General features: G+C 47.9%; 1 protein-coding gene across 1 annotated transcript in view; it reads left to right on the plus strand.

Moving 5' to 3' along the window:
- The first annotated feature begins 6,094 nt into the window (after positions 1-6,094).
- Positions 6,095-12,711, plus strand: part of GALNT17 (polypeptide N-acetylgalactosaminyltransferase 17) — a 564,093-nt gene continuing 557,476 nt past the window's right edge. Inside the window, exon 1 of the mRNA XM_029612687.1 lies at positions 6,095-7,327. Coding sequence (XP_029468547.1) covers positions 7,090-7,327 — 238 coding nt within the window. The 5' untranslated portion in view covers positions 6,095-7,089. The remainder of the gene's footprint in view (positions 7,328-12,711) is intronic.

Here is a 12,711-nt window from a genome sequence, read left to right on the forward strand (position 1 = left end):
GAATCTACATCCATTGCGGCACACTGCGGCACTATGGTGTGAGTCACAGAGTCGGCCCAGTTTTCCACTTCGAGAGCTGTTTTCTGTTTTTTTTTCCTCAACTTTACACTGCCATTCTCCTATCCCCACTGCAAATAAATACATAAAACACAGGTTTCCATAAATGCAAAGGGGAACATTTTCAAAGGGATTTTCCATAGTTAGCCAGGGAGCAAAATCCCTTTGAAAATCGCTCCTCTCCCCATACTAAGAGAAGTTATGTCTCTGTCCACAGAGGAAAAGGGGAGGTGCAGAAGCGGATTCAGGGCAGGGCCCATGAAGTAGGCACAGAGATTTCATTTTTCACCTGCAAGTACACAGGGTAAAAACTCTCTGTGGAGTTTCCCCTTTAAAAGTCGACTTGTGCCCCTGTTGGTACAAAGTTTCTAAATTGGTCTGGGGGCTACTCGCATTGGGTATTCCTTTATATGGAGGCTGCTATATGGCTATGTTGGTTGCATTGTTCACTTGTTTACAGATTTGTTGCCGCCGAATGATATTGTACTCCCTCTGACTCAATAACGATGAAGTTAAAAAATAAAAAATAAAAAAATCTGCCTCCCCATGCCATTATGAAAAAAGAAGCCATGCTGTAATGCGCTCTGCTTTTTAATCTAATCACTCACGCAGCTACCATCAAAACATGAGACTCATTCCATGTAGCAGTAAGTTAAGGCGGCGCGGGCTCGTCTCGTGCCACCGACAATGACAAGAGGTGAGCGCTGCGAGCGAGTGGGAGGGGATGGGGGGGGGGCGGGGGGCCTGGAGACCGCAACCAAGGCAACAAGTTTGAAATGCTGCCTCGCCATTGGCTGCCACGAGTGGGTCCATTTCGCGAGCCATTTTCGCGCCTCAGTCGGTCCGGTGCACGGCTGAGGCAGCGGCGGCAACTCGCTTTTGCTGCTTCCTCCATTGCGGTTTTTACGGTCATTTTTTCAGGGTTTTCCTTTAAAAAAAAAAAAAAAAAAAAAAAGCTTTTGTTTAGCACGTTGTCCCCCCTCCCCCAGGATGAGCAGTCGCGTGAAGGATTGTGGATCCCGCGAGCGATCCCAGCCGGCGGAGGTGAATGTGCCGACTGCCCCCGTGCTGGCCCTCTTGCTGCGTGGCGCGGCGGCCCCGGCCCTCCCCGCCCCTTCTGGGAGCCATGCAAGTTTTGTTTCCCTTCCCCTTGTTCAGGCGCGATCGGGCTTTCCTTTGCCGGTCCCTCCCCCCCCCCCCCCCCCCCCCGCTGCTCCTAGCCGACTCGGGCAAGAGCGGTCCCGAGTCAGCCGATGTGGAACCCCCTTCCCACCCCCCCCTTGCCTCCGATCCGCCCAGTGAGTCTTCCTCCGGACCCGAGGCTGATATTTCATTGAATGCCACCGGAGTTGAGCTGTTTCTCACCCCTGATGTATTCGGGCCCCCCCCCCCATGGGATTAGCCCTCACGCCAGCCCCCTTCCACTCCCTGCCCTCCCCCCCCCTCCCACTGCCTTTCCTCCTGCTGGGGCTGCTTATCGTAAGGGGCGAATGGTTACTGGCGGGGGCGCCAAGACTGTGCCTGCATCATGTCCTCGGGGCAAAGGGAAGGCTCCGATGCCTAGGCAGAAGGTAGGGGAAGCAGCGAGTGGTCACCCCCCCGCCCTTCCGTTCCGCCTTGTCTGGAGTCTGCCAAGGTTCGGTGCCAGGATTTTAAGGGCAATCGTGCCCGCAGTAGGCCGGTTTCGGCATTGCCTCACCCCCCCCCCCCCCCAGTTCCGAGCGCCCGGTCTGTCAGGCGGCGTAAGGGTGCCCTTACCAGCGAGCAGCAGTTCCTTCCGGCGCCTGGCATTGGGAGTGTTTTTCCCAGTGCCACGGTTGTCGAGGCGCATGCAGCCTCCCCTAGGTACCCACCCGGGATTCGGGGTCCCTTTAGCTGGAGCGGGCAGGGGCCAGGCCGGCTGGGGTGGTTTCGGAGGCTGGCCACTTTGGTATGGGAATGAGTGTTTAGGAAGCTCCTGTCTCCCTAGTGCGGGTCCTACGGGTTTCGGGGGGGGGGGGGGGGGGGGGGGGCTGAATGGGGTGCGGGGATTTCGGCAGCTGCCCCGGTCCCTAGTGTTCGGGAATGCACTTGGGTCGTGGGCCGTTCCTTTGATCACTGGGCTCAGCGCAGGGCGGCGCAGCAACCTTACGGGGAGCACCTTACCTGGGACGCCATGAGATGGACAATCAAGTGGTTTAGCATTAATAGGGGCATGAAAAGGGCCGACTTGTTATCCTTCTTGCAAGAGCGTGTCCTGGAATGGGGCGTTCCGCAAATTCTTCTTATTCATCTAGGGGGCAATGACAGCGGGGGTTGTTCCTGCAGGCAGCTGGTTGCGAGGGTTAGAAAGGACTTTGCGTCCATTCTGAATGGGAAGCCCAATACGCGGATAGGACGGTCCGATATCATTGGGCGGTTGCATTATAAGAGTGAGCCCTTATGGAGAAGGGGGGGTTAGAAAGCTCAACAGACAGATAGGTAAATGAGTTTTACAGCAAGGGGCTTTTTGGGTGAGACATGAGTGATCCTGGGATGTCTCAGCAGGTCTCTTCGGGGATGACGGGGGGTGCACCTTTCTGAAGTGGGCATACATTTGTAGGGATGTGAATCGTTTTAGGACGATTAAAATTATCGTCCGATAATTTTAATATCGTCTTAAACCGTTATGGAACACAATACAATACAGATTCTAACGATTTATCGTTATAAATCGTTAGAATCGTGAGCCGGCACACTAAAACCCCCTAAAACCCACCCCCGACCCTTTAAATTAAATCCCCCACCCTCCCGAACCCCCCCCCCAATAACTTAAATAACCTGCGGGTCCAGCGGCGGTCCGGAACGGCAGCGGTCCGGAACGGGCTCCTGCTCCTGAATCTTGTCGTCTTCAGCCGGCGCCATTTTCCAAAATGGCGCCGAAAAATGGCGGCGGCCATAGACGAAAAAGATTGGACGGCAGGAGGTCCTTCCGGACCCCCGCTGGACTTTTGGCAAGTCTCGTGGGGGTCAGGAGGCCCCCCACAAGCTGGCCAAAAGTTCCTGGAGGTCCAGCGGGGGTCAGGGAGCGATTTCCCGCCGCGAATCGTTTTCGTACGGAAAATGGCGCCGGCAGGAGATCGACTGCAGGAGGTCGTTCAGCGAGGGTTCCGGCGCCTCGCTGAACGACCTCCTGCAGTCGATCTCCTGCCGGCGCCATTTTCCGTACGAAAACGATTCGCGGCGGGAAATCGCTCCCTGACCCCCGCTAGACCTCCAGGAACTTTTGGCCAGCTTGTGGGGGGCCTCCTGACCCCCACGAGACTTGCCAAAAGTCCAGCGGGGGTCCGGAAGGACCTCCTGCCGTCCAATCTTTTTCGTCTATGGCCGCCGCCATTTTTCGGCGCCATTTTGGAAAATGGCGCCGGCTGAAGACGACAAGATTCAGGAGCAGGAGCCCGTTCCGGACCGCTGCCGTTCCGGACCGCCGCTGGACCCGCAGGTTATTTAAGTTATTTGGGGGGGGGTTCGGGAGGGTGGGGGATTTAATTTAAAGGGTCGGGGGTGGGTTTTAATGTGCCGGTTTTTCGATTTTTCGATTTTTAACGATTTTTAACGATTTTTCACGATATTTTACCCCCCCAAACGGCAACAATACGATTCCCTCCCCCTCCCAGCCGAAATCGATCGTTAAGACGATCGAGGACACGATTCACATCCCTATACATTTGTTTAACAATGCCTTGCAGGAAGGGTTTGAGCAGTTGATAAGTAAATCATAGGAGGCCGCAGTGGGGAACAAGGGCAACCAAGGTTGTCCTTGTTTTGGTGGCGGTAAACCCGAGCCCAATGTTGTTAAATGTTATTATTGTATTGTAAAGGGGCATTCGGGGGGAGGGGGGGGGATCTTGTGTAGTTTGGGGGCTGCTACATGAGATGGCCAATGAGCAAGAGGGGGGGCGATGCTCAAGGCTGTGTGTTTACCCTCGCTGGGAAGAGGCGGGGTAAGACGAGGGGAGGAACTTGATTAGCCCTACCACTGGGGCGTGGTGGTGAGCGCTTTGTGATGGATGGGGTGGGGTGGGTGGGGCGGGTGGTGTTTTCCAGGATTGTGTATTAAGATTGATGGCTCGGGTTCAGTGACGAAAATAAACTGCGGCCTTTTTGTTAACCAAGAAAAGTTGTACTGTCATTTGTGAGGAAGGGGGGTACCGCGGAGCGAGGAGAGTGTCTTACCTCTCTATCAGGCCGATACAGTAAATCATGCGGGAGAGCGGGCGAGCACCCGCTCTCCCGGCGCGCGCACAGGCCACTCTCTTGTGCGCGCGATTCAGTAACTTAATTTATTTAAATTAGGGCCCGAGGTAAAAAGAGGCGCTAGGGACACTAGCGCCTCTTTTTTGACGGAAGCGGCGGCTGTCGGTTCTCGAGCCCGCTGACAGCCACGGGTTCGGAAACTGGACGCCGGCAAAATTGAGCGTCCAGTTTTCAACCCGCGAGCCGCGGGCCCATTAAAAATTTTTTTTTAACTTTTGGGGCCTCCGACTTAATATCGCCATGATATTAAGTCGGAGGGTGCACTGGCAGAAATTAACGCCTACCTTTGGGTAGGTGCTAATTTCTTAAAGTAAAATGTGCGGCTTGGCTGCACATTTTACTTACTGTATCGCACGGGAATGACTAATAGCGCCCGCAACATGCATTTGCATGTTGCGGGCGCTATTAGTCTCGGGGGGATTGGGCGCGTGTTTTTGACGCTTTACCCCTTACTGAATGAGGGGTAAAGCTAGCGCATCGGTTAGCACTGTACTGTATCGGCTTGTATGTTATAAAGAATCACAAATCTTCCCTTTATTTGTCCACATCATAAATATTGTGATTATACAGCCATATAGTAAAAATGTAAGGGTCTGTCTAATTTCTTTGTCTGTCACTTTATGGCTAAATGATTCTGCTGTCTCTTTAAGAAAGCTGTTTTTAAGTGCTGTTAATAAGATGTAAATAGCTGGAAATAATATATACTTGTGTATTTAGTAGCAATGTCAACAACTTCCAATTGGAGCTTTGGTAAGCAAAGAAATTTCGTATTAGTAAACCTGACGAAAGGAAATGTTGGAGGGGAGGGGAAAAAATAAGAGGAGATAAATTGAGATTTTGAAGGGTCGTGCTGACAAAGTACAGCGGAGCAAAGGTTTGGATTGTGCTCAAAACTTGCCTTAGCTGCAGAGTTAAATAACACAAGCGCATCTTTGGCAATGAGAAGCCCTTGAGCGGCTGCGCCTCCCTGCGTGACATATTTTTTTGCTTTCCTATAAATCAATCCCAACTTTTTGACAGTTTTTCTTGCCGAAGAAGAAAAAGGGCTGCTTGCAAAAAAATTCCACGGGGTTGTGTGCGTGTGTGTTTTCTTTTTAAAAGACTGCCACCCGTCTATTCTTTGCATTTTTTTTTTCTTCTTTCTTCGCCTGTCATTTCATGTGCATTTTGCCCTTAGCTTCTCGGGTAAGGCGTGTGAGAAGTAATCACTCCACCTGCGATCCTCGGCAGCCTTGCTGGACTGGTTTCCAGACGGCTCGCAGATCCGCCTTCCCTCCAGCCCGCGTTTTCCTGCCAACCCTTCCCCGCGCACGGAGGGCTCCCGAAGCCTGCACGGCGGGGGGAGTGGGGGATATGTGAAGGATGTCCACGCTCGGCACCAAATCGGCAGCCGCGCAGAGCGGCTTCTGCCCGGCACCGGCGTGAAAAGGGGGAGGGGGGGGGAGCATCTCCTCCGCGGTTTCTGCGAACCCGTTAGAAAATAAGATGCCGTTGTGACTGGAACCGTTACACGGGGCGGGAGCGCGGGGCGGGAGGGATGCCGCGCTCGTTATCCTGAGCCGGTCGGGCAGTGTTGGAGGGGGGGGCGGAGGCTGAGGCTGAGGCGGGTAATGAAGGGGCAGCGGCCCGGGTGAGGAAGGGGCGGCGGGGGCTTTGCCGCATTGTCACTTGCGGGCGCGTTGAGTCGATTTCCATTAAGTAAACAGAAGGGGAGGGGGCAGGGGAATTTTTTTTTTTTTTTTTTTTTTGCCAAGATGCGCGGCTAAGTCCTCCCTCCCTGGCTGCTGTTTCGTCTCCGAGCGAGGCTGGAAGCATTTCCAGTAACGGAGGCATCCCCAGAAGACCGCAAGCTCAGAGAAGTCGAATTATTATTAATAACTATTTTTTTTTTTTTTAAATTAAAAGAGGGCGATGCCTGGACTGGCATGCAGCGCGCACTCGTTTTCTGGCCCCGGCTGTTTTCTTAAAATAAGTGGACTGCCGTGCAGTGCCTCGCAGAAAATCGGAAGGAAAAAATGAAAACGGCGACGCAGAGCTTACTGCTGCCAAAGGATGCCTAAGTTTATTTCTTTAGTTTAGAGAGCTAACTGACGATCAAGTGGAATTGCAGCGTGCTCTCATCATTCTGCCTGTACTACTAATGCACAATCCTTCGGGGGGTTTTTTTTTTTTGGTTTTTTTTTTTTATAAACCACATTAAGGCAATTTTGACATTTACGTGCTTTAATTAGCACAGTGATTCAGTCGGTATCATCATTTACTTAGCATGTTTTCGAATAGCAATTTCAGTTGAACGTGTTATTTTAATTTAACTGATGAGCACGCTTGCATGGAGCAAAGATTTGCCCAAACATATAGTTATCAAAAGTTCGGAGATCCCCAGTGTTTGTCATAATGCCCTCATTTGCCTGAAGACGCTGGAGCAGAAACCCAAAATATTAAATGTCAGTAGATGCACCTGTTCTGCTCTGTACGTTTTGAATGGATAGATCTCTGCAAAGCGAATGGGATGGCCAGTATCTGGGGTCATAAACCACATCTGTTGTAACACTCCAGGATATTATTTTGCAATTGGTTGGACTATTTCTGTATAATTTTTCATTGCCACATCATACCCTATTTTTTGGCTTCTGCCGAGCAAGGTGAATGGGGATGTACCTTTATCTTTCACCTCCCACAGAGGTAAAAATTCAGAAGAGAAAGAACTCACTCATTTATTTACTGACACAAAGGTGAAGTGGCCACACAGGAAGTTTGATGGCTTCTTTGAGGAGAGTCAAAGTCTTGTTGGTGTTAAACTTGATTGCGGTGGCTGGCTTTGTGCTATTTTTGGCCAAGTGTAGACCCATTGCACTGAAGAGTGGGGACTCTTACCATGAGGTCCATCCGAGGGCAGATGTGACCAATCTGACAGCCCATGGGGTCAGTCCTATCCAGGAGGCAGTGCTGAAAAGGCTTTCGCTTCTAGAAGATATCGTCTACAGACAGCTAAATGGTAGGAATGCATGTAAATCATTAACGCTTTCCATCACAGGGCATACTTAGCTATATTTTCTGTAAGTCTACAAAGCTAAACCTACTAGATGGCAAAGATGTGACTCATATTTTATTGTGAAAGTTCTAATTATATTAGAAAACACTAGTCAAAATAATTGACTTTGCATTTATTTAACAGTGCAATCCATTCAATGTCACTTTGCTTAGTATAACATATAAGAAACCATATGAGGGATATAATTTCATAGCAAAGAGCAGCTTGGCAAAATATTTGTCAGAGTCCCCCATATCCATGCTGTAACTAAATTACCATATGTGCTGTATGTTTTTTCCAAGCAATATTGTGGGGGCTCGAGAACGGGCTTAATTAAGGCACACAGCCTTGTGGCAGGAGGTGAGATAAGTTTCTTACAAATTAAAGAACTCCAGTAACAGGAAAAAAATTCTAAACAATTTTTTCAGAGAGCCTCTGTAAATAAATCCAAGTATCCAAATCCACAGCACTAGCATACAATGTAACAGTTCAGAAAGAAATATTAATATGGTGGTACAGTAAATGTGTTTTGTAGTTTGACAAACTGAAAAAAAAAAAGAAAGAACAATTCCATACATCACTTGACAGATGGCTTGTTCAGTTCCCAGTTTCGTTTCTTATTAATGTAATTTTAGGGAATTTACTTTTCATACAGAATCTCTCTGTAATAGTGTTAACTAAAGATGTTAAAGTAGAAAAGAAAAAAAATGCATCTGAATGATACTGTTCTAAACTGAGGAGCATCTCTGAAAGATGTACCAACAGTAAATGTGGGGATCCACTTAAAGCATTTACAGCACAGCAGAAGGCGAGCTGTTGAAGCTAAATTTTTGCATGAGGGGGAATACTGTAAAAAGCTCATCTCTGACAATGGTAATGCCACCAGTACAAGCCTGCATGTTATCTGTTTCTCAATAGCAGCATCTATAGCTTTCAGCCTCTGAGGACTTTCAGTGTGACTCAGTATTGTAAAAATTGCATCACTGTATTTAGTGCCTCTGCTTTTTCCCTCGATAATGAAACCTGAGCTCCTGTAGGGCATTCTTGATACATCCAGCCACATGGTTTCTGCACTTATGTACCAGACCAGATCTATTGCTGATTAAACTCAGCCTCTGTTGTCTCCAGGTTTAGATTATGCTGGCTCTTTAATGTTGGGAGACATATGCTATCAGGATGAGCCGAAGAATGGGACCCTTTGACATTGCTGCTCAGAGCCATGTGAGCACAGCCAGGGCACGGTCTGCAAAGTGGGAACATGTATTACCCTGTCCTAGAAGTTCCAAGAGACTAAAAGACAAAAAGGGGCAGCCATAGACAATAATCAGGAACACTGGGTAAATGAGCTTTTTTAAAATGACTTACTCTATAGGAGGATAAATGCTTGCATGTTGTGCTGTAATGCATGCACTTTTACCCGCTTTTTCATGGAGGCATTCCTGGAGCAGGGACAGGCTGGAGAGAAAACAATGCACAGTTTTGAATTGTGTGGATTGGAAAAAGTATGCATAGAAAAAAATCTCTGTCCCTTTTTTCCTTGGGTAATTTTCAAAGGAAAGGTATATGGTGCAGTGTCCATGGACATAAGGACACAGAGTGTTCAGCTGCTCTCACAGTTTTGAAAATTCTACCCTCCTCCACCCCCTCCCCAATACACACACACAGTGGTGTTAGATTGGAATATCCAATTGTGTCAAAAGAGCACAGTGACATTCATTCAGTCTATTTGACACAATGCACAAATTAACTGCAATCTATTACCTGGAATCCTCAGATTGAGAGAATTGTTTAAACAGTCAAAAGAGCATGCCAAGGGGCCAAATCTTCAGCCTGAAGCATTGCTAGACTTTTGCCCAGAAACACTAAATTTAAGAATTGGGCAAAAGCTCCTCCATGTTTTTTTGCACAAGTATCTGCTTGCACAGTCATTTCCGTAAAATGTTTTCCTTTCCTGAGGTGGCAGGAGATTGAATTCTTGAGCATAATATTAGCTAATTCAACACTGTGAAAATAACTGACTTGCAATGTTTGTATTTGCATATGTAAGCATGTGTGTGTGTGTAGTGACGGAAGCAGGGGAGCATATCTGAAATTGAAATCTAACCCCTGAACTTGACAAAAAAAGCTTATGAATAGTGAACACTGAAAGAAAAAAAAAAGAGATTAAGGATGTATCTGATCAACATCTAAAAGTACTGGAAAGCACCTGGAAGGAAATGGATTTGAATTCATTTATAGTAAAATATTATTTACAATGAGTGCAGTTAAGTTAAGAGGAAATGCAATCTGATAGACAGTGCTAGCAATTCAAATCAACCAGCTGGAGACTGGGTATTCAGGTTGTGTTAGATTCTAAGTGACAGGTGTTGACCAAAGGAACCGAAGAAGATTTTTCCCATCTATATAAACTGAGTTCAGCTCAAAAGGATATTTGCCTTCTTCTGAGTTAGAAAATATTTGACCAAACTTGTTTAAATTTCTGAAGGTTGAACTCAGTAGGTTGTTGGATTCTTTCAACCAAAGCAACTGCACGAAAATTAGAACGTACAAGAGATGAGAGATTGGGAGGGAACTCAATGACTGCGAATGGTTTGCACTCCACATAACTGCAATCATGAAACCATTTATTTTACTGAGCCAGCCCAGTGACTCAGTGGCAGTGCTCCACAGGGCTGTATGGGAGATCCAGATTCAGTTCCTTACTTTAGCTTCTGCTTGTCAGGCCAGCCAAGGCTAGGGATGCCGTGGGAGCAGCCTTCCCAGCCCTGGGAGAGGAGCCCGTCCTGGCCAGTGTACAGAGGCAACACCTGTGGGCCAGATTTAGGGTGCACATATACCAGGTTAGAAAGAGCACAGTTTTTGGGCTAAGAACTGTCCCTGTCATGTCTGGACTAGACTGAAGAGGGAAAGTTTTGATAGAAATATAATAGCAAATGAAGACCAATGTCGCCGTAGTCCAGTACAGGCTGATGCTGTTTGAGCTGGGAGCCCAGAGGATCAGGAGGAAACTGCCTAGCCATAAATAAATGCAAACTATAACTATTCTTTTTTTGGTCCTCTGGCACAGGAAACATTCTCTCTCCCCACAGGAGATGGTCTTTGTCCTTTCCCATGCAATGGAAAACACTCTCTAACATGCCAAATTCTCCTAAGCTTTCTGCTGCAGAAGAAAAATCAGGCCAGAACCTGATTTTAAATGTAAATCACTTTCATACAAGATCATTAAACTAAACTAAACTTGGTTTGCAATCATCAAGTTTTCAAAAGAATAATTTTGCCGTGATTGCAACTGGGGACCCTGAATGCCAATTCAAGGTAATGCCCAAAGGCAATATTTGATTGCAAATTGCCCATCTTCAGCACATACATATGGATGAAATAGTTTGGCAGCACCTTTGCACAATTTGACCTCACCAAACCTTCCAAAGGCGAAAGAGAGCAGTGCATATATTACCACTAGTATCTAATTGGATAAACTGAGACACAGGAAGCTAAGGTGAGTTCACACATGTCAGTGAAAGAGGGGAAGTGGGCTTGTGTGCTAGAGTCCTGACTTGCTACTTTACCACCTCTCTATGGTGCACTGTCAACTTCAAACAGGAAAACGTAGGGTCCGACTTACGTCCTTCTGACAAATTGGTGACAAAGCGTACAGAGGAATTCACAGATTTCCTGGGAACCAGACAAGGCTATGGAACTGGACTAAGAACACAAGCTTATTTCGCATAGGCCAGCTTCTTAAGGCCCTACTGAACCTGAGCTGAATTTGAAACTGCGGCCGAAAGGTGAAAGGCCCTATAATGCAGTAACATCTCCCGTGAGCCATCCAGTCCCATAGCTCAGTTACTATTTTGGGTTCCCATATGTAAAAATCTAGAGAAACTGGTGTGTTGAGTAGAATGAGATTCTTGACCCTAAAGAGAATATTTTTCCTGTCAATAGCAGGGTTGAATTAGCCATGCTGTCTGGGAGCATCGACGCGACCGGGAGGAGATAGTGTCAGAGTTTTCAACTCTGTGCGCCTGCGTGGTAGTCTTCCCGCGTGAATCCATTTCTCTCCTCAGTCTCTTTTTTTTCTGTGAGCTGATAGCACGCGGGGTTCCCTCTCTCTCTCTCCTCGTCAGAGTTTTTGCGATTTTTTCAGCGATTTTTCTCAAATTTTTTTCGGGCAGTATGGCGCCTAAACCCTCTGGGTTTAAGTAACATAGAAACATAGAAACATAGAAATGACGGCAGAAGAAGACCAAATGGCCCATCCAGTCTGCCCAGCAAGCTTCCCTCATTTCTTCTCCCATAAAGTACTGCCAGTGTGGCAAAATTATGTCCATCACGGATGGACATAATTATTGCTATATTTGTTTAGGCCCGGAGCACGACCAGTCCTCTTACAGGGACTGTGGTCGGATGTCTCCCAGGGCCAGAAGACAATGTGCGGATCAAATAGCGCGTTTGAGACCGCCCTCCACACAATCTTCTTCAGGACCGGAGAAGTCTCAAAAAAGCTGAGGAAAAAGACCTGCGTCGGCGGAACCAGAAGATTCAACAACGGCAAGGTCAGCCAAATGCCCAGCGCCTTTGAAAGGGGTCGAGGTTCTTCCTCCTAAATCCCCTCAAAAAACTACCGGGAATCAGGGCTCTGTTCCCGCTACCCCCCTTTCGTCACAGAAACGTTCGTCACAATCTAATTTCAGGTGTCGAAAGCATGAAGGTAGACACTCAGAGCATGGCACATCGAAACATCATGAAGCGTCGAGTCACCATGGCGCATCAACCACATCGGCGCACAATGAAGCATTGGTGCAGGATGACACAATATGGCACATTGGCGCATTGCCTACACAACATGACGCATCGAAGCAACATGGCATAACGAAATATCAAGGCAAATCCGTGCACCATGAACGCATTAGCAAACATGGTACACCAACTACCCTTCAGCCTCGGAAAAGTACACAAAAAACGAAATGTGTACTTAAAAAGCCGTTTCTTTCCATTGCGCCAAGGCCGGATTCGGATGTAGACGTGGAACTCTCTTTCGACTCAGATTCTAGGGCTCCATCGTTCAGTAGTATTTCACTTTCCAGTGGGGCATCTACAATGCATCCCACTCCAAAAACCACCCGGGAGCATACGGTGCCTTTCACGGTGCCTCCTCTACCAGCTGTTCCACAAACGCCACTTCCTTTCAGGCCACAGACTCATCTTGCCTCCACGGCAATGCTACAGATATCTCAAGCATTGAATACCTTTTTTGAAGATTTACAATCTACTTATCCAAGACCGGTGACCCCATCTTCACCGCCTGCTTCTCCTGGGCCTTCACAACCTATTCCACCGGTGTTGTCTCC

The sequence above is a fragment of the Rhinatrema bivittatum genome, chromosome 8 (genome assembly GCF_901001135.1).
Source record: "Rhinatrema bivittatum chromosome 8, aRhiBiv1.1, whole genome shotgun sequence".
In the NCBI taxonomy this organism is placed as follows: Eukaryota; Metazoa; Chordata; class Amphibia; order Gymnophiona; family Rhinatrematidae; genus Rhinatrema; species Rhinatrema bivittatum.